Raw genomic sequence first — 21,268 nt, 5'->3', positions numbered from 1 at the left:
GAATTTAGTTGTGTGTTGTAGAAACACTAAAGATAATTTGTAGGAAGGAAGCTTTTAATTATTGGATAGTGGCCTAGGCACCAAGACGATCATGTTCCCTTCTGCTGCTGCTGTAAGCAAGCATGGTTTTTCAAGCTGACCATTAATTAAATGCATATTTCTTTTGCTTCTTGGTTCTTTTTTTTTAAGGCTTAACACTGATGGAAGGGAGCAGAAGAGGCCTAGCAACTGATAGGGAAATGAGTAGGAATTGAAGTAATTTGCCTTGTATATGTATTAGAGGGAGGAAGATAAAAGCTTTCAGCTGGTGTGAAAATCCAGCAGGAGTTATCTGCTGGAAGAACTGCTGTGAGCTGCCATTCTGTTCACATTTTGGCTCACTTCTTCTGGGATCTTGGGAAGTCCTTGCTCAAGTTTAGCCACAGGTGTCCAGAGTGAGCTTCAGAAAAGCCTGTGTTGCCTTTGGTGTCTGGCAGCTGGGATCTTGGGAAGGGATGCTTCAAGGGCTGAGAGGCACTTGTGTGTGCTCTGATGGACCTCTGGGGCAACATGCATGACCTTACTGAACAGTCTCTTGTTTTTTTTCCTCTTTGCCTTTGCAGGGCAGATTGCACCTCCCAGCCACCTGATCAGAGTGGAAGGGAACAGCCATGCCCAGTATGTAGAAGACCCCATCACTGGGAGGCAGAGTGTGCTGGTCCCCTACGAGCCACCCCAGGTATGTTGTGAGCTCGAGCTGCTGGCATCGTGGCCTGCAAGGGGCTGGGCGTTGTAACCTTGGTCAGAGGAGTTGGGATCTTGGACTTTTCCTGTCCTCATCACAATGAATCTTCCTTTCTGTCAGAAATGAGCTGTGAAACACCCTCCTTATCCCTTTAAAGGAAACTGTGTTGGGAACCTATTTCATGCTGATCCACTTGCAGCCCAGCTTGGGAAATGCAAGAGGAGGACTTGGAAAAAGCAGAGTTTTCCATCCACCACCTCTTCCTCTCCACCTTTGTCTCACCAGGTCGGTACTGAGTTCACCACAGTCTTGTACAACTTCATGTGCAACAGCAGCTGCGTTGGAGGGATGAACCGCCGCCCAATCCTTATCATTGTGACCCTGGAAACCAGAGAGTGAGTTGTGCATCATGAGTGTAACCCTTCTGGCACCTCTTCCACTTAGGACAGCATTCCATATCCTTAGAACAGCTGAATTCAAGGGGCTATAGGATATTTTTTAGATCTTTGCAGCTGGGAGTTGCCCAGCACCTGGGAAATGCTGGGAAATGGCAGGTGCAGAGTGTGGTGTGAAGCTGAGGAGAGCTGCTGGGCTGTGTGTGAGATGCCAGCTGATGTTTGTCCTCACCTCTGTTCGCAGTGGGCAGGTCTTGGGGCGCCGCTGTTTCGAAGCCCGTATCTGTGCCTGCCCGGGCAGAGACCGCAAGGCAGACGAGGACAGCATCCGCAAGCAGCAAGTGTCTGACAGCACAAAGAATGGTGATGGTACGAAGCGCCGTAAGTAGCTGCACAGCTGGGCAGATGGGGCTGTCTTGGGGTGCTTGTGCCACGGGGACAGAGTGGTGCTGTGCATGGGCTTGCAGGCAGGAGGGCATTTGCTCTCCCAGGGTGTATCAGCCTAGAAACTGAGCTGGTGTTCACAAAGCAGTGTTTGACAGTCTGGGTGTGTGGACTCCCTTGCAGCATTGCTGGTGTTAGATTAGCCCTGCCATGGTGAGTGGAGGGGGTGTTTATTTGCCACCTTTCAGTTGTATGTCTGGAACTCTAACCTTTTGAACCTTTACTGCTTGTTTGGGGTCGTGCTGTTATTCTTTGCTTCATCTAGCTAGTGTTCTGTGCTGTGGCAGGTGTCATCCAGCCACAGGGATCTAGACTGAGACTGCATACAAACCCTGCTGTGCATTGCAGACCCCCTGGCAAGTGGCCTCTCTGTGCTCTGAAGGGAGCCAGGTCCTCACTGCATATGCAGGGTGTGGAAATCAACCTTTGGTTTCCCCTGTACTCAGTGGAGACAGCAGGCTGAACAGCAGGCACAGGTTATGACTGGAGGCAGACGAGAGAGGAGCTTTGTTTTCTCAGTGAGTTCTGCTCCCTGCCAATGGTCTCACCTTCATGGATCACTGGTTCACCAACAGCTTGTGAGCCTTGTAATACCAAAACTTTCTGTAATTTTCCTGTAAAGAGCCAGCACTTGTTCAAAGTGTGGCTTGCCAGGGTTTTGTCATATATCCAGTACTCCTTGGCTGATGTGTTTCTCCAGGTGACATGGCCAGCCAGCATCTGCAATCATGTCTGCCTTAAGGAGCCAGGAGCTCTGCAAGGACAGTTCTGGAGTGGCTCAGGCAGAGATCCCTTCAGAGCACTGCAGATCTGAGCTGGTCATGCACTTCATATCTCTTTTGTATCTCTCTTTTTGCCTTTTGCTTCTTTGTATGCTACTCTCCTCCCTCTCCCCCCCTTTCTTTTTTGTTAATGGGGTGTCTTTGGGGTTTTTCTTCCAGCTTTTCGACAAGGAACTCATGGCATACAGATGACATCTATCAAAAAAAGACGTTCCCCAGATGATGAGCTCTTGTACTTGCCAGTGAGTTCTCTCTTTTTATTTACCCTATGTCTAGTATCTTTAATGGTGATTTGAGGTTCACCTAGACTTCAGAAAGAATTGAGGATGGGTTTGAGGTGTGACAGAATAATTTTTATTTTCTTTAATTCCATGACTACTAATTTTAAATACATATTCCAAATAAACAATATTAAAAATCCCACTAGGTGCTAAGAATGGTTTATGCAAGTCATATGAGAATATTGCAGGGGATCTCTCTGTCCTGGTGGAAACACTGTCTTTGAGATATAACTAGGTTTCCTCCTCAGGTCATGTGCCACAGACCCAGAAATGACATTCTCTAGAAGACTGGGTGTTGTCTTACTGATAGGTGGATGCTTCTGTGGCTTTTATCTGTATTGCAATTGTAATGCAGTGATAGAAGTGAAATATGCTGTATTAAGTGCAGACTCTGAAAGGGCAAGAAATGTCTCTAATTGGCCATTTAGCTCCTTCCCATGAGCCATGTTTAGTTGCTTAAATCACAAGTCATGGTGTGCTTGGAAAAGAAGGGAGAGCCAAACCCAGCTCCCAAATTTATGTGATGTTTTTTCTGAGGGCATGTAAGATTCAGCACCAGATCTGCTTACATCTGAGGCAAGTAAAGACATTTTCTGTCGAAATAGGTTGGATCAGAATGTTGCTTTTGGCTGGCATAGATTCACACTGAACCGTATGACAGCCCCAAGATGTTCATCAGCCTGCAGTGTGAGATTATCACTCTTCAGCATTATTTGCTGCACCACTAGAACAGAGCTAGCATTTTTATTGTGTGAGCAAACAGTATAAACAGATTATTTGCATCCTGCTCTGGTTGTTTACTTGACATTTTGAAGACTTTCTAAGGCGACTGTCAATGAGGTCTATAAGTGCAATCCTTTAAAGCTTTTCTTTCCCCCTAATCCCTGTCCTTTTCCTGTGACCCAGGTGAGGGGACGGGAGACCTACGAAATGCTGCTGAAGATCAAAGAGTCCCTGGAGCTGATGCAGTTCCTTCCCCAGCACACAATTGAGACCTACAGGCAGCAGCAGCAGCAACAGCACCAGCACTTGCTCCAGAAGCAGTGAGTACCAGTGTGCTTGCAGTGTCAGTGCAGGGGGGAGAGAGGAGAGAGACACAGAGAAGACACCCTCTGCACAGGTGTTCACAGGGACGCGGTGCTCAGCTGAGGGCTGAGCAGTGGGACAAAGCAGTCCTGCTTCCCCCAGTGCGTGTCCTGACTGCTGGCAAGGTCCCTCTCTAGTCTTTCATCCCACATATTTCAACTTCTGGCCCCAGAGGGTGAATGAGGATGGGCTCAGTGCCTCGTTTGACTTCCAGCCAGAGCCCAAGGCAGAGCCACTGACAGCCTGTGGTCAGAACCCTGCTGTGTGTGCCCATCCTGGCTGGGGCATGGGTGCACTCCTGTCCCATTGCTCATGGGAATGGCAGCAAACATGAAGCATCTCCAGGGTATCTATCTGACCACCTTGCTAGGAGTGTCTAGAGCTGGGACTCTGAGCATGAGCTCAGCTGAGCTGTGCATTGGAGGGCTGGTGTTTCAGTGGTACAGCAATACTTCAAGTTGTTCAGTTCAACTATTACACTGCCTAAAACAGGCAGCTGAAAGTTGAGAGCGAAGCTGAAACACAAAAAATTTCCTTTGCAGCTAGTGGACACTTCAAAAAAAAGATTCTATACACACTTCTGCAGTATTGTCACAAACTCACTTTGCCAGATGACACTTACTTCACATTGCTCATGAAAAATTTTCCATCCTTTCCAAGGTCAGCTGACAGGGATTGCTCTGGGTGTTGCAAGTGTGAGGAGGATGGGGAAAAGAAAGGCCAGATAGGTGTGTGGGTTCCCAAAGCTTTGCAGTCAGAGGCTTGGGCAGAGAATGACTTCCCAGGTTGCAGTGAGCAGTGTCATCCATGGGCATTGCTTCACCTGCTGTCTCGGGCCACAGCAAATGGCCCCAGGCGGTAGGTGGCTGCCAGCAGCAGTGCTGGGATCTCGTGTCAGGAGGCTGTGGGTATAACTCATTCCTCTGCAGAGGTTAGTGTGGGGCCAAGGCACCACATAAGTCCCACTTGAGCCTGTAGGGATTTATTTCAGTGCCTTGGCCTTGTCTCAGAACTTCTGCAATACCACAGCTTTCTGCCAGATCTCTACATGTGTTCACATTTCGGCCTGTGTGTTTTTAGTGTCAGCTGGAGTCTTGTGGAGGTGTGAGAAAAGCCTTCTGCCAAAAGGTCTGGAGCATCCAGGGGCTCTGGACTCTTTTTTTGGGGCACTTAAAAATCTCATTATTGTTATTTACTTTTATCAGTCATCTGAACTGTTTGTGTATACCATAGCTTGTATTTACTAGCTCCTAGGCATTGTGGCATTTGTGTGCTCTACTGCTTGTATTCAAAGCTTCACCTGAACCACAACCATTTCAGCTGAGAAATGGTTTTGTAAGCAGAAATGGACAGCAGCAGATGACAGCTTTCCCTTGGTGCTGACAGTTGGCTTTGCCATAATTACTTTTTTCATTCTTTCTATATCAGTAGAATAGGTTCCTGGCAAATGAAGTTGGTATTTGTGTTACCTTTAAAAGCAGCATGTAGAACTTCAGCCATTTAATTTAATGAAACTTCTTTTGGCATGTCTCCTGGCACTTGTCCAGTTATATACTCATTTTTCTCAGTTGCTGAGTGTGCTCATGCAGGGGAGAAAGATTAAGAGCCTTAAAGGGTGCCAGGAGCATGGAGAAAAATAACTTCTAGTATTTGTCCAGAGCTGCTGCAGTTGTCTCTGTCCACAGCCTGCCATCAAGCAGTGTTCTCTGTGCTGAAATGCATATTCAGGCAGTTTCTTAGGTGTACTTTGGGTTTTGGTGCTTTTTCTTAAATAATCCATGGTATGGCTTAATATCTGACGGAATGTGTTCAGGGCAAAGGGATGTTTAGGCTGAAAAGACTCTAAGATGCAATTGCACCTCAAAAAAGGAGCCTCAGGTGAGAATGGGGAGAGCAGCTGTTTTGTAGGGAATGGTTGGGATAAGAGCAGCCTTGCATGCGAGCAGGTTGCTGGGAGATGTCTTGCCACTGCTTCCTTGTCAGAGTGGCCAAACTCAGGAGCACAGGGGCTCCTTTTTGAGTCTGTTCTGGCCTTTCACTTTGTATGCAGGGATGCACTTTGAAGTTTTGGTCCCGGTTCATGTTTGGTCACTTTCCCATGTGAAAAGTGGGAGTGGGGAAAGTGTGTATGCTGTGACCAAGGTGGAATAATGTGCTGGAAGCTGTGAGTTCTAGCTAGGGCTCTGTGGGAATGGAATGTTTGAAAGTTGCCTTTGGTTCTTCCTTCTCAAAATGGAGCAGCATCCACATGTGCTCCAGAGTCACCTTGGTGGAGGAACAGATAGATTTTTCAGTTTACTTTTTGGGGCAGTCTTTAACATAGAGAAGCTATCTAGGTGTGTGGAAAGAGTTTTCCCTGTCACTCCTATAACATGGAAAGGTTCATCTTTTTTGAAGAGTAGGGAAAGTAAGGTTGAGATGATCATGGTGAAAGACTGTTCTCCAAAATGACAGATGAAAAACTACTGTATAATGGCTCTTGTGCACATACAGACCAACATTGCATTTGACAGGCCAGCAGATGCAGCTGTCTGACTGTTGTGAAATAGCAAGGACAAATCTGGTGACAATCAGAGTTCTTGTGTCCCACTAGATGACCAAAATACTGCAATGCTCCACATTGTGCCAGACCACAGTATTTCTCTGTCTCATCTCCTCTCTCTGCTTGCTCCTTTGTGCATGGTTTTTCTCCTATTTATTGTTATTCCAAATACCTTCATGATCATAGGTGGGAAGTTGTTGGGATTTTTCCTTTCAGTTTCTATTCTTCCTTTATCACTGTCAAACCCTGGGGCCCTTACTTGAACTGCAGCACACACATTTATTTAGAAGAGTTCATAGTCTGCTACCATTTGTGTAAAACACAAATTTGCCAGATGATTACTGCTGCCAGAGAGATCAGAGGTGGCTCGTGCTTTGAGGAGGAAATGTTTCCTCATTACCCTGAAATACATTTGCAATCAATATTCCCACACAGCTACCTGCAGAGTCTTTGAGGGTTTCATTAGAAAACACTTTTTCATGTAGTGGGTTTCACTCTGCTGAGCACTGTTTTCAAAACTATCTGTATTTCAGTTTCCTACAGCAGAGAATCACAAAATATTTCAAATTGGAAGAGACCCATAAAGTTCATAAGTAACACCCAGCCCAACTCCTGTGATTGAAGGGTTTTCCAAATAGCTACCAAGAAGGGGGCTCTTACATCCAAGTGAGATCTTGTACCCCAGCAAACATTTCTTTCCAATCAGCAGGGCTGCAGCTAGGAGCCCACTGGCTGCCTTTCAGTCTAGTGAGCAGCACAACTCACTATCCAAATGAGAAGGAATTAACCTCATTAGTGAGCTGTGACAGAACTGAGCTATCCAGTGCCTGGAGTACTCCAGCTGAGCTGCAAGGATGCCAGTGCTTGCTGTTGTGGGAAGGGGGCTGGTGCGGAAGGCATTTTTTGTACCTTCACCTCATTAATCTCACTTTTGGTGTGAAAGCTAACAGTGGATTTTGCATGGTTTGGTTTTGTAGTGCTGTGCTTGCATGTGAACTCCAGGCACCTGGATGGTGCTCTCATTACAGAATGGCCAAGATGAAAGGAACCAGGTAGAAGTGCTTTATGGGCTCTGAGGATGCTGTGCCTTCTGCAACAGATGGTGATCCCAGGGACCCCTCAGCTTCTCAAAGGAGAGTAGTTGAGCTGTAATTAGTAAGGCCCATAGGCACTGTTCTCCCTCTCTAGCACTAGCTTCTAGGTTTGAAGTGATTGTAGTTCAAAATGGACTCAATGGAAGCTGCTACTCCTTTTCCTCTTCGTTGAGTGCTTTTATTCCTCCTACATTTGTCACTGGAAACATTATCAGGGCCTTATTTGTACCCATGAGACTAGGACAGCATCAGGTTTCTCTATCAGCTGGTTTTCCCTTCCTTGCCAAGCACTTGCTTGTGCCTGGGGCTTTCCAGCTTCCTAAATCTCCCTGTTACATACCCTCACTGTAGGTGCTAAGACATCTGCTTTTTCCCTCTTTGAAAGCCCATACTGTGATCATGAAGGTGGAAAGTAACTGTTTCTCTCTTGGTGGCTGGCAAAGGGTCCTGTACATTCATCTTTTTCTTTTCTCTGGTTCCTTCTTTACAGTCTCCTTTCGGCCTGCTTCAGGAGTGAACTCATGGACTCAAGGAGAGACCCTCCCAAACAGACTGATGCCATCCTAAAACATTCCAGCCCCCCAAACCCATCAGTATATCCCTAAACCGAGCTGGCAGGGTTACTCTGCCCAGCTGGCAGGACTAGGAGCAGTGGGGCAAATACACAGCCTGATAGCAGCAGAGTGAATAGTGAGAGCAAACTTCTGAAGGGACTCAAACTTTGCAAAAACAACAGACACTTATACAGACCTCTTAGCTGTGACCTATAGCTTTGTGAGGTCGGGAACCACAATTTCGTCTGTCTTGGTGTAACTTTTCTCCCCTTGGTGTAACATTTTTGTAATGTGTTAATACTCTTTCTTCTTACTTCTGTATTTGTGAAACTTGGCAGGGTTTCTCTGAGCAGGTCTCAATTTTAAAATGCCTTTTGTCTTGTTTAAGTTAAAAAATGTGTCCATGGACTGGGGAGATGGAAACAGAGGATATGTGTTTAAATGGTCTGTGGTAGTCAGTTTGGCCTGTTTCAGTGCTGGTCATGCACTAGTATAAGTAGCTGATGTATTTTGTACTGCTGGACAGGGAGAGGTAATAATTATATGAATTGGCACTGCTAAGAAAACTTTTTTTTTTCTGCAGAAAAGCCCTCGACTTTGGCATCATGAGTTGTTTCCACTTATTTCCAACCCTAAAGGGTCTGATGTAAAGTTCATCAGAATTGTAAGGATGGCCATGTAACCTTGACTTTGCACCAGCTCTGCTGACTTTGATCCAGCTTTATTGAACTTGGGAGTTCTGACTCTGTGGGCTTGACCCAAGTGGTGGGCTGACCTGCACAAGTTGAATGTGTGGTAGAGTAGTAATGCTATCCATGTGTGCCCAGTCCCTGTCCTTTTGCAGCCCAGGGTGTCCAAAACTCCCTAGTGCCCTAGCTGTGAGAAGGGGTTGGAGCTGGCCCCTCTCCTTATAGATGTTCAGAAGTTTAGATGTTGCCTTAACATTTTCATCAACCCTTCTATCTTTTGCCCCATCTCTCCAAGCCTCATAGTTCAAAGGAAAGCAGTGTCATCACATGTTGCAGTTGACTCAGCCAAGTGGCCTCAGGCCATGTCCACCTTGCACATTAATTCTGCAACCAGAGGGTCTTGCTGACTGTGTCTGAAGTGCTTCTGGGTTTAGCAGTTCCTGCACAGAAGACTTTTTCTCAGCAAGGACTTGCAAATTCTCACACTGCTTTTATTAAACTCTGTCTCTGGGAAAAAAGCCTGATGCAGTTGGAGAAGACTCTTCTCTCTGACCATCACAACATCTGCTTCCAGGGAACAGAGCAGGCATCTGAGCAGGTGATGAGTTGTACTGACATCCCCTTTGGGAGCCATATCCCATCTCTGGCTATCTCCAATGTCTTAGCAAGACTTGCTCTACCATAGCAGTGTGGAGGAGGGCTGATGGAAAAGAGCCCCCAAAACTGGGGTTAAGTCTATAAATAACAGGTAATTAAGCACCAGCAGTGCCTGTTTCATACAGTTGCAGCTCTATGGTCGTTCCTTGTGTAAAGCTAATTAAAATCAAGTGCCTTGTTACCTTGCCTGGAAATTCCAAGAAGTTCTTTGAGATCACAAAGCAGGTCACTATTATTCTGTGCCTTTTTATTTGGGAAAAGAAAGGCAGTGTGATACCTTTCACTGTCAGAGGTGGGAACCTGAACTGCAAATGCAGCCCAGAGATAGGATTGTATTTGGCACTATTTTCTGTTCTTCCAGTGAAGGTTTATTCTTGGATTTTTGCTTTTTCTGCTTCTGGATGGCAATATGGAAGTACTGTGACAGGGATATACTGATCTATATTTAGAGCACTGCTTCTGGACCTGTTCACCAGCAAGTTTGAGGAGGCATCCACACCCTGCACTGGAAGATTCTAGTTCATCATTTTTGGTGTGGCCTCTAGGAAATGCTTTGTACTGTAATGGGCAATACAACATCCCAGACTTCCACTGAACAAGAATGTAAATTATTTGGATCCTGTTGTTTTCTGGAAAGCCTTTCTGATTTGTCCCACTTGGCTGTAAGAGGATGATGATTGTGATGCTGATCTTAGTGGTGACTTGATTTGCTTTCCAACTACAGGTAGTTATATTAGAAGGTGCTATTCTTTTTTTCTTTTGTCAAATACCTGGAGCTGAAAGCAATTTGAGTTGCTTTGTAGTCTGTCCTCTGCAGATAAAATGAAAACTTTATCCCAGCTGTCTTTTCACTACTTCTTTGCCATCCCGTGTCTTCAGGAAGATAAGCCTTTTCCTTTCAAGGAATAACCAAGTGGACTAATTAGGCCTTATCAGGTACTCAGGTCATATCAGTCTGTGTCAACTGCTTGATATATATCCACTCCCTGTATTACAGCTCCATTCCCTGGAGAGCAGATTGCATCCATGGCCTACCTTGGGAAATTCCCATACCTGAAATCTAAGGGGAGTCATTATTGCCACCTCTGGCCTTGTGCTGTAGTTCCTGTCTGCCCAGCAACTGCTGGAGCTCCTCCTTTCCCTGCTCCCAGTGAGGTACCAAGGCTTCAAACCACTGGAGTGATTGAAAAGATGCACTGTTGTTTGCTTTAGAATAGAAGCAGTTTGGGATGGGGGCAATAAGGGCATCTCTCTGCTTTTCAGTGCTGTGATGCTTCATGGGCCTTCAAAGCAGAGGAATGGAACTGAGCAGCATCTGTGTCACTTGTGTGCCCTTATTAGACTACACCAGTGACACCCCAGTGTTACACAGCCCTGTGGGAAGCCTTGCTTTAAAAACCACTGTCCATGAACAGTTTGGCCTTGTGTGAACCTGGGATGTGATCCTTGGTGTGGCTGCTGAAAAAGAGGGCAGACACAGAACTGGGCAGCTCTGATTCTACTTGTGTGTCTGCACTGACTGGCTCTGGGTCTGCAGGGACAGCAAACTGCAGGCATGGGGCTTGGGTGAAATCTTAAACTCTGAGCCTGATCTGCCCAATTGCATTTAATGAACCTTTGATGTAATTTAAGGCTGCTGACATGGCTGTATGCTCCTCTAGCCAACAAGGACTCTGGTCTGCTCAGTCAGGTAGTGTGTTTGTCCCAGCAGTTTGTTGCCTCTGGTGAAGGGCTGGTATCCAGTGAGCTGGGAAAATGTAGTTATACGAGGCTGTGAACTGAACTTTGTTCATATATGGGACAAGAAAGTTCCTTCCTGACCTCTTGAGATGATCAGTATATGCCTTGAAGCATGAGAGACTGATTGCCCTCATATGAGCTTGCATAACTACAGATGTTATTTGCTAAATAATTACATAGCCTCTTGAAGAGAGAAAACTCAGTTGCAGAATGTGACTCAGTGCCTTTTGTATCAGACTGTTCCAAGAAGTATAAGTCTCTTAATTGAAGCCCTTATACCTTGATATTAAAATGCATTTCATTGGCATTGATATCAAAGAAATGTTAATGCTCTGACTTCTAATCTTTCTTGAGACCTAGTAAGTAAAATTTTAATGAAAATCACTGTGCATGACATTCTTGTATCTGTTTTTAAAAATTGAGGAAAAAAAGCAATATATTTTAAATGGGTCCTCAAACACCATGTAGTCCTTGTGCTTAATACCAAAAACATTTTCTTGTGTTTCTAAGGCTCTTGCTATATTGATGTGTGACATTAATTTTCAATAAAATTTTGCATCTTGGTTTATCTTGAGACTTCTCTTTGGCTAGATGTCCTTTTAAACATCTGCTCATGGGATGGAATAGCTTAGTTGAAACTAGTGTGGGTACAAAGAAAAATGCTTTTGTTTTCTGTTTTACTCCCTTGAACTTGATGATGGTAATCTTGACTCTTATGAGTATGAATGAGATAAGCATGGAGTCCCTAAGCTATATGTTAAAGTATGCCTTTGTTTTCTAAAGTTTTGGTTGGCTTGTGTTTGATTGCTTTTTGTTTTTCTTTTACCCCCAAGTATTTTGTAGTCTCCTAATTAGCTTTGCTGAGATCACTACTGGTGGTGGAGAGGGCAAAGGTAGGCCCACTGCTGACCTCAAACAATGCAACTCAGTGTCCTTTGGGAAGCCTTTGTTGATTTGATTTGGAATTTTGCTGTGTTCATTGACCTCCTCACTTGCAGATCATGCAGATTTTGCCTTAATAGACTCTTCAGGTGTGTGTTAATTTCAGCTGGATCTTAAGATAAGTGCATGAACCCATGAAGTAAAATACTCATTGGTCCTAAATCCAGAAGCCTTTTGGGCTAAGGGCGGTGTCAGCTTGACTTGAATTTCATGGCTGGCCTCAACTTTCATAATTGGGGAATTGAAATGTCAGATCTGAATCTTTCCCTTCACTCTGAAAAGTCAGGTCTGAACTTCATGGCTCAGTTTCACTTCCCCTTGGGAGCTGCTGCCATTGTTAATATTAATTTGTGAAGCTTCTTGTGCTTTCCACTTCCTTGAGTCTGTGAAGTTTGCTGGATCTTGTCCTGCATCTTCACTGCCAAAGGACAGTTCACACCCATCTGCACCTCCTGTAATTGTGTAATTAGGTAACATTTCTTCAGGGCCTTAGATACTCTAGCCTGTTAGCATAGATGTTTTCTCCACCCAACACTGCAAGTCTTGAAAGTGCAGGAAGCTGGAGACAATGTAATTGTGTGGAACTTGACATTGAATGCTGAAGGTTTTAATAAATTGTCTAGGAATAAGCCTTTTCTTTCCTTTTACACTTTGCTTATTTGGAGTAATAATTATTTTATTTGCATAGAAGAAAAGCCAGTTCCCAGCAATTGGTGTAACCAGTTATACCCAGATGGGAACAAGTTTCCCAGTGGGAACGAAGATGGGAATGTGCCCTTGGACACTCACTGTGGGGTCAGTGTGATAGGAGTGCTGGGCTCTGTGACCTCTGCTCTGCAGGGTGACCACAGCTTGAGGGTACTTGTGCCTGGAGAGCAGGCATATTCCCAAACCTTTGCCCAGTCCTACAAATGCCCCTGGTGTCAGAGAGAGAAAAACCTGCTCCCTTGTGGCATGGCAGTGCTATGCCAATTGTGCTGTTGGGCCAGCTTTAATGCTAATTTTCTGCATGTCCCACATAGGACCCCACTGCAAATGGGATCCCACAGCTGTAACTCGATCTTGGAGCTGGGCTGCCCTTCAGAAGCAGCCCAGTCTTGGCAGTCTGGATCACTGACATGGCAGGATTGCAGCTGGGACCCTCGGCCTGGGCAGCAGGGAGTTTGGCAAGCTTCTCTGGCCCACTCCATGAGTATGCCAGGTGGAGTTTGGGGCTGGATGGACTTGAGGGAGGCTAGTGCTGTTGTCAGGTGGTAGCAGGAACCTGATCCTCTTTGCAAGCAGGCTGCAGGGCTTGGATACCAGGTTTGCATTAACACCAGCAAAAGCTCCCTGTTGGCATCCCAGGCAGCTCTGACCATCTCAGTAGTGGTCCTTGAATTGCATGGAATCTGCCTTGAGCAAGGAGTCTCTGGCTGTTGTAACTAGGAATTTTGGAAAAGACAAGGTGATAAGCAGACCCAAACTGAAAACTGTTTCTTCAGTCAGGTTTCAGAAGTGTTTAGGACGGTTTGAAATGGTTTCTTCAGTTCTTTTTCCTATGAAAAAGTTTTTGACTACAAGGAGAGTTTAAAATACTCTTCAAATCTTGGCACATGTTTGCTGGCATTCCATGTATTCTTTTCAACTGAAAAACTTGCATACACACTTCTCCTTAAATAAAAAGTTTCAGCTAAAATTTAAGCTTTCCTTTGTTTGGTATTTCACATTTTTAAAGTGCTGAGAATATCTGGGAAACCTCTTATTTCCTCTTGACTCATTTTCCAAGGATCTTTCTCTGTGATGATCCTGTGGTATCAGTGATTTCCCTGGCCATGTAGCCCTTTGGGTGCATACTCTCAACAACCAGCTGCTGTGTGTGATCCCTGTCCTAACATCTCCTTGGTTTGCAGGACTTCCATGCAGTCACAGTCCTCGTATGGCTCCAGCTCTCCACCTCTCAGCAAGATGAACAGCATGAACAAGCTGCCCTCGGTCAGCCAGCTCATCAACCCCCAGCAGCGCAATGCCCTGACCCCAACCACCATCCCCGACAGCATGGGAACCAACAGTAAGAAACTCTTATTCCTCCTTCTCCTCCCTGCTAGTCTGGACAAGGAGACTTGGCATCTCCACATGGCTAGTGTGAAGCTGGAGAGCCTGGAGTCATTCGCTGTAAACCTGCAGAGCCAAATAAATATTGCTCACTAGTGTGCCACAGGGCAAGGCTTCAGCATCCTGCTCAGAGCCTCACAGTGTGATCAGAGCTGCTTCTTGCTGCAGATCTAGCTGGCTGCACTGTCCTCTGGCTTTCGAGACTTGTTTCTTCTTCTTTTCCCAGCAGAGGAGATGCAAACGTTGGCAGCATTTTTTCCCCTCAGTTAAATTAAGACCGTTCTTAATTTTAAAGGAAACATCTCACAGTTCTGTTCCTCCTGGCTGCTGCTGTGTGCTCAGCAGCCCTGTAAATTCAGGATGACAGACATGGTTCTGGGGCTGAGTTTTATTGGGGCTTTTTTTGGTTGGTGTTTTGTTTTTTAATTTATTTCAAAACAGCTGGACTCTTGCCCACACCTGTTGCTGAGCCCCTTCTGGTGCTCTTGCTGTCTCTGAAAACAAAGCTGTTTGGCTGCTGTATTGGGTTACTCTGCTGGCTCTGTCCTGCTCCTCTTCTGTGGCTGGGCAAGCCAGGGTTTCTATCCAGCCTGTCTGGGAGGGAAGGTGACGTGACAGTGGCACTTTCTCCTGTGAGGAGAGAGCTCCAGAAGGACTGTCTGTCATCTGGTCCTTGGCTCTGCCTGAAACTTCTCATGAGCTTGTCATGGGCAGGGTTTTACAGGGGATTTCAGGCTGCTTCAGCTGTGGGTGCTGTCCTTGGGTGCTGTGCTGGGGGCAAAGCCAGGGTCTGGGCATGCCTGGGTAACAATGTGCTCCTCCTTCTTCTCTCCTCCAGTTCCCATGATGGGCACCCACATGGCCATGACCGGTGACATGAATGGCCTCAGCCCCACGCAGGCGCTGCCTCCTCCCCTCTCCATGCCTTCAACGTCCCACTGCACCCCCCCTCCTCCATACCCCTCAGACTGCAGCATCGTCAGGTGAGCGGGAGCAGGCTGCCCGGCACGCTGCCCATGCCAAGGGAGAGAGCCCTGAATGGGTCTGGAGCCTGAATGATCCTGGAGCACCGGATCCCACTGGGCTCTTGGCAGTCCTGAGGCTGGTACCCTCTGGGCACCAAGCCTCAAATCCCCACCTCTGAGGAGCTGAGGAAAACAGGGTTGTTAGGACTGCAAGAAAGCTGAGGGATGCAGCATCTGTTGGACTGGTGGAGTTTGAGGGTGCCAGGCTGTCTTGCAAACATTTCTTTTCTTTTTTTCCCCTCTGGCCCCTTGACAAGCTGTGGCAGGGGTCAGAAGCCCCTCTGCCCTTTGTGAGGTCAAACCAGTTGAAAGATGCTGCCTGTAAATGAGGAATCCTTTACACTCAGAGAAGAATGTGCTGATTGGCAGTGCATGATGTGTTTGAGCCCTAGACCCCATGCCTTGCTGAAGCCCTCTGTGCATGCACCAGGCTGCCATGGGCTCAGCCACCTTCTGGGTGACGTGACCTGGCAGGAGGGTCTGTGTGAGCCCTCCTGCCTCAAGACCCAGGCTGTGCAGCACTGGCTCTTGACTTAGGCAAGATGCTGCCATGAGGGCTGTCTGCTGGGTGCTGAGCTGAAGGACTCCCTCGTTTGTTTGATGTGGCAGCGATGTGGCTTGCTGGCCTGGGATATCTTGGAGGAGGTCAAGCCAAGGGTGAAAGCTTTGTTTCCTGTTGCTGCAGATTGGCTGAGTGTTTGGTTTTTCTGTGGTTTGGGCTGTTGCAGCCAGGGTGATCCTATTTTCTCTCTCCTTCCTTCCTTCCTCCTCTGCAGCTTCTTAGCGAGGTTGGGCTGCTCATCCTGTGTGGATTATTTCACGACCCAGGGGCTGACCACCATCTATCAGATTGAGCATTACTCCATGGATGTAAGTAACTCCTCACCATTTCCTTTGTTTGTGCTCTTGGCCCTGCTTTAGGAACAGGTCAGAAATCCAGACTCAGTATACTTTTTTTTTACATTATTAGTTTGATTTAAGGCTGTTGCACATAGAAAAGAGATGTTGCCAGGTGAAGAGCAGCTGGACTTGGGGCCAGCACTGTAACTGCCTTGCCTGGCACAGAGAAAGAGTGTCTTCCCTTCCCCAGCTCTGTCTGTCTGAGCCCCTGAAGTGGCCCCAGCCAATGCGCCTGTTAATTCTGCAAGGCTTGGTTTCAGTTTACACCTCACTTGCCTGCAGACAAGTAGGCTCTCCAGAAGTGGTCTGCAATTTTCCCTCCCTGCTTCTGTTTTCTGGCCTTACCTTAATCATCTTCCCTTGCCACTGGCATCTCATCCCTGTTTGTTGTTTTCACTTTTTTACTCTTGCATGGCTTTTGCTGCAGGGTTGCTGCTTCCTCTCCAGGGCCATTGCTCTCTTCTGAGCTGGCTGTCCCATTATTTTTCCCCGAGACTTTGGGAGACTGTGGTGCTGTTGCTCCCTAGCATGGGCTGCCTTCCTTTTGTTGCTGCTGTAATTAGAAAAGCTGACCCAAATTAACTGAAGTTGGTGGCTAATTTTTTCAGAAGCTAATACTGTGTATCCCAGAGTTTAGATAATGCAACTCCCATGTTTTGCACCAGAAATGATGGGACCTCAAAGTACAGGTTTTCTAAGGCTATGTGTCTGTTACTAAATTTGGTTATGTTAAAGTAATTAAGACAGTTTCTATAGAGTCACACCCAGAGCTCTGGATACTGGAGCTCAGCCTTGGGTTCTAAAATCCTTTTACAGGCTTTGTAATTAACATGGAAATTTTCAAGGCCATTGGCCTTCAGCAGCCCAGCATCCCCCACCACTGACAGCCAGCAGATCTACCTGAGGTTGTCTTGGAGGCCTTGCAGTCCAGTTACGCTTCTAGCTGTAGGTCACCACGTCTTATGCATGAACAAGTGTTTTGTGCTACTTAAAAATAGACTTTTGTGCCTTCAAAACAGGCTGTTGCTGCCTTGTGGCCACAAATGCCTACTTCCAGGAGTAATGGTTTGTCTTCTGCTGTGCATCGTGCCCCCTGGGTTTTAGCAGCTGTGGTGGCTCTTGGTGGCACAGAGGCTGTGTTTGCTCCTGGAGCCCAGCTTACCCTGGGACTCCCCTGCTAAGCCCTGCTCTTTGCCTTGCAGGATCTGGTGAGCCTCAAGATCCCGGAGCAGTTCCGCCATGCCATCTGGAAGGGCATCCTGGACCACCGGCAGCTCCATGACTTCTCCTCCCCTCCCCACTTGCTGCGCACCCCCAGCGGCGCCTCCACGGTGAGCGTGGGCTCGAGCGAGACGCGCGGGGAGCGCGTCATCGACGCCGTGCGCTTCACGCTGCGCCAGACCATCTCCTTCCCGCCCCGCGACGAGTGGAACGACTTCAACTTCGACATGGACGCCCGGCGCAACAAACAGCAACGCATCAAAGAGGAGGGGGAGTGAGAGCCCCGGGCCCCCCTCCACCCCGCCCCAGCCACGAACTGCTCAGCCCTTCATTTGTCTTCCTTCTGCTCGGTACTGCACCCCTGGATGGAGGGCAGAGGAACCTTCTTGCTCACTCCTGCCAAGTCATGCCCTGGGTGCTGTCTAAGTCATGCTCCTGGACTGCAACCTCCACTCCAGCTCTTGCAAGGGGAAGAGCTGAGCAAAGGGGGAAGGTGGGTGGTATTTCCTTGACTGCCATTGACCTTCTTGAGAAGGCCAACTTGTTTTGTGTTTTCCTTTGGGGAGAGGGCTTCTTTTCTTGACTTTTGGATCCTCACACACCTTGTGGGTGCCCTGACCTGAAATATGCTTCTCTCACCCAGCTATCCCACTTTGTAAAGCAGGAAGGTTGAAATAAAATTCTAAAAAGCCTAAAAAAAACCCAAAAACCCTGGAAAAAAAAACCCGCCAAGCACCCAAATGCACTGCAGCAATGAAACCAAATGCAAAAAACCCAAAGCAACCCAACCCTGAACTGACAGTCAATCTGAAAAATAAATGGGAATCAGTCTGCTGAACGCTGCACTTAAACAGCCTCTTCTCATGGAGCCGAGTGCTCTGTTCATGTGTAATATTCTCCAGCTGAGACGGCACATGCACTTTGCTGGGCAGGCCAGCGCTGACAGCACCTCCATCTGATTTTTGCCTTGTCCTGCACTTTCTCTGGAAAAACCAAGCCAGCTGTGCTTCCCTCGTTTTGAGTATACATTCATATGTATGTCCTGGTTTGCCTCTTTCAGGCTTGAAAGTGTAAATAAAACTACTGGTCACTCCAATTGTCCCCACTGGATCTTGAACCGTATACTGTAATCTTGTACATATAACCATATGCCGCGATACTACTGACATTTAAGCTATAAAATTAGGCTTTGCCACACATGCAGCCTGCCTAGTTTAGCATAAGGATTTTTTGCCCACCTAGCCTCCAGTTAAATGGAGGAGTGAGAGCTGCACGTCAGTTTGTAGGACTTTAGCTACCCTAAACTCAGGCTACCTTTTGTTTGGACCGTGATAGATTACTTGGGAGGAAGCCAGACTTTTCTTTAGATGTATCTGTAAAAGGGATAGAACGGGTTGTGGTTGTTGCTATAGGTTAAGTGACAAGCAACTACAAAAATAACCATATGTGCCTTAAAACACGGATAATTTCTGGGAATTATGAGTGTTGTGTTTCTATGAGTGTTGTGATCGCAATAAGCCATGTTTACATGAGAAATTGATTTTTCTCTGTTTTTTCCTTACTGGTTCTACCACAGTTGTGCTTTGAGGCATTTCCTCTGACTGCCAGTGGTCCTGTGGATGAATAACTGAACAATGTGTGTTTTCACATTTTTATTAGCCAAAGTACTGATACTTAAAGGTATACAACCTAAGCTGAGGAGCAAGGCTCTGCACAGCTGCTTTCAAGTTGGCTTGTTCTTTTTAACAGTAAGCCTGCCTTTTTTTTTTTTTTGTTTTTGGCTGGGGAAAGATGTAAAAAGCAGCTTAAATGACTTGTTATCCTATCTTACTACAGCTAAATATTCCTGACTCAATGCAGTGGCTGTTTGTGGGCCCTGCTTTGTTGCAAATTTCATGGGTACAATGTGGTTAGGGTGCCCCGTCTGTTGTGCCAGAAGTGTATTGCATTCAAAGACTGCCTTTTGGTGGCTCTGCAAGCCTCTTGGTTAGCTATAAATGATAATGCCACATGGTTTATTGTCAAGTTTGTATATAAATATTTTTTGTATGTGTATTTTTTTTTGTTTTCCTACGGTGTGTCATGATCAGTTTTATTTCGTTTTGGGCAACTGGGTCTGACAGAACCACAATTAAATGTTGTTGTTTGTTTTTCTGGTTTTTTAATTATTATTTTTATGCAGAAGGGGTTACAAATAATGTAACAAACAGCCAGTCACTGGATGAATAATTTGTATTTTTCATACTGATATTACTGTGTTACTTTGCAGTTGAGGGGGGAGTGAGCACCTACTGAAAGCCTGTGGTATCATTTTATTTTGTAACACTTCAAAGAGCAGTGTCCTAGATTTCAAAGTATTTAACATGCTCAGTGTGAGAACTTACTATAGCTCTTTATTTTTTTCTATATGGTACAAAGCACGAGAGTCATTCTGCTCTTGACTCGATGCAATGATTAATTCAGCAGGGCAGTGTTAGTGTGGGGAAAGAGTTAGAGCAGATACTTTACAAATCCCTGGAGGTGAATTAGGCTGTGCTCTTCTCACCTCCAAGATTTTGCATCTCCATTGTGTAGTCCTTCTGAGCTGCTTCAGTATTGTACATACATTGATGCAAAAGACACTGTCATTTTAGGATCTAGGGAGCTTCTGACTATAAAGGTTAATGCAGTTAATGGTGTGCCCAGAATCGGTACAAGATTTCAGTATCTGCTTTTCAACTCAGCCAGCGAGATGGAGCTTTTCTGCTGCATCACTAATGATTCAAATATATGCTGTGAAAACATTTCTACTGTATGCCACTATGGATACCACTTCTGCATAACTGGAATCTTTAAGTAAGTTTGAACTGCTGTAGCTTTTGCCCTCCCCTGTAGAGCTGTGATTTTGTTTTGTTTTGATGCATCAAAGTGTTGTGGCTTAATGGAGCTGAGAATCTGCCAATGCTTGTAGCAATGACCATGTTACCTGCACCAAGGCGCCTCTGTGTTTTTGAACACCTTGTTGTTGAAGTGAATGACAATAAAAGCCAGAACTGAAAATGACACTGAATTCCCAAGCACCTTCTTTTCCTTGTCCTCCTCTGAGCACCTGGGGCTTAGTGTCACCCTTGCCCATGGGTGCAGTTTTCTGTCCCCACAGACTCTATGTCCTGAGGGTGTGGTCCAAAGTGCCATCACACATTTATCTGCCGCCTTTCTGACAGATACAGCAGGTCACCTCCCTAAGCCTCTTGCTGAACTGTGAGGTCTTCAGCCTTTGGCATGGCTTTATTTTGGCCTTTCATCAGATTTATGTGATTTTTTTCTGAGCAGGGCACCAGTTAGTGCCCCACATTCGATGTCCTGCTGGAGGGAGGGTGTGTGTGCTTGGAACAGACAGGGTCAGTGCTGTCCTCTGATGTCCACACTTGGGAAATAGCCTTACACGAAAGGCTTTGTGCATCACCCTATGCATCCTAGAAAAGCCATTTCCTTCTCCTTTGCATCTCAATTTTTCTTTCAAGGATTTGAAGAAACAGGTCAGAGCTGATGGGATGGTTGTCCTGAAGGGGATGGGAGTGGAGTCGCCTCCATCAGCTGAGAGCTTCATTCTGTCCATGGACCACCACATTAACATCCCAGCTTCATCAGTGGTTTCTGACATGGGCCCCATGGCTGTCTTACAGTTTTTATGGGTTATGGTTGGGGGATGATGCTTCGGAATGGGGAGAGTGGAAAGAAAACCTGTCAAAGGTCTTAAAAGAAGAGGCTGCCCCAACCTCCCTTGGGAGCAGGTTTAATTGGGGTAGGGAATGCCTGCCTGATTTCTTTGGTTCTGATTGCTGTTGCTTTTCCCTTTTTCCAAGTTACTAGAGAAGTAGTTGACTCCAGATATCAATATCCAGTGCTAACAGAACCCACGTTGTACTCTGGCAGAATGAATGAATGTGATATTAAAAATTAGTATGTTGGTCTCAAAAAAGAGAAGTGCTACTAGAACAGCTGTGAGAATTTGCTATTTCAGCTGATGGATGCTGCCTGTAGATGAGTGAAATGGATCACATAAAACAAGATTTCAGTTTCCATTGAACAAGTAGGTTTCAAAATGGTTGTCATTTC

The 21,268-nt window shown here is 46.2% G+C and overlaps 1 protein-coding gene across 7 annotated transcripts in view; it reads left to right on the top strand.

Moving 5' to 3' along the window:
* TP63 (tumor protein p63) overlaps window positions 1-20,190 on the top strand; it is a 100,344-nt gene extending 80,154 nt beyond the window's left edge. For 3 of the 7 annotated variants that reach the window (XM_064721060.1, XM_064721054.1, XM_064721055.1), the window contains exons 6-14: window positions 603-718; window positions 1,010-1,119; window positions 1,364-1,500; window positions 2,505-2,587; window positions 3,533-3,669; window positions 13,823-13,980; window positions 14,863-15,007; window positions 15,826-15,919; window positions 17,152-20,190. In XM_064721060.1, the coding sequence (XP_064577130.1) occupies window positions 603-718; window positions 1,010-1,119; window positions 1,364-1,500; window positions 2,505-2,587; window positions 3,533-3,669; window positions 13,823-13,980; window positions 14,863-15,007; window positions 15,826-15,919; window positions 17,152-17,448 (1,277 nt within the window). In that variant the 3' untranslated portion in view covers window positions 17,449-20,190. Of the gene's footprint in view, window positions 1-602; window positions 719-1,009; window positions 1,120-1,363; window positions 1,501-2,504; window positions 2,588-3,532; window positions 3,670-7,838; window positions 8,117-13,822; window positions 13,981-14,862; window positions 15,008-15,825; window positions 15,920-17,151 lie in introns of those variants that run through there. The other 4 variants (XM_064721056.1, XM_064721057.1, XM_064721059.1 and 1 more) reach the window with 2 other exon arrangements.
* The last annotated feature ends 1,078 nt before the right edge of the window (window positions 20,191-21,268 follow it).

The sequence above is a fragment of the Zonotrichia leucophrys genome, chromosome 9 (assembly GCF_028769735.1).
Source record: "Zonotrichia leucophrys gambelii isolate GWCS_2022_RI chromosome 9, RI_Zleu_2.0, whole genome shotgun sequence".
NCBI classification, from domain to species: Eukaryota; Metazoa; Chordata; class Aves; order Passeriformes; family Passerellidae; genus Zonotrichia; species Zonotrichia leucophrys.
The sequence above is the reverse complement of the archived record's forward strand: the minus strand, read 5'-3'. Positions and strand labels throughout refer to the sequence as shown.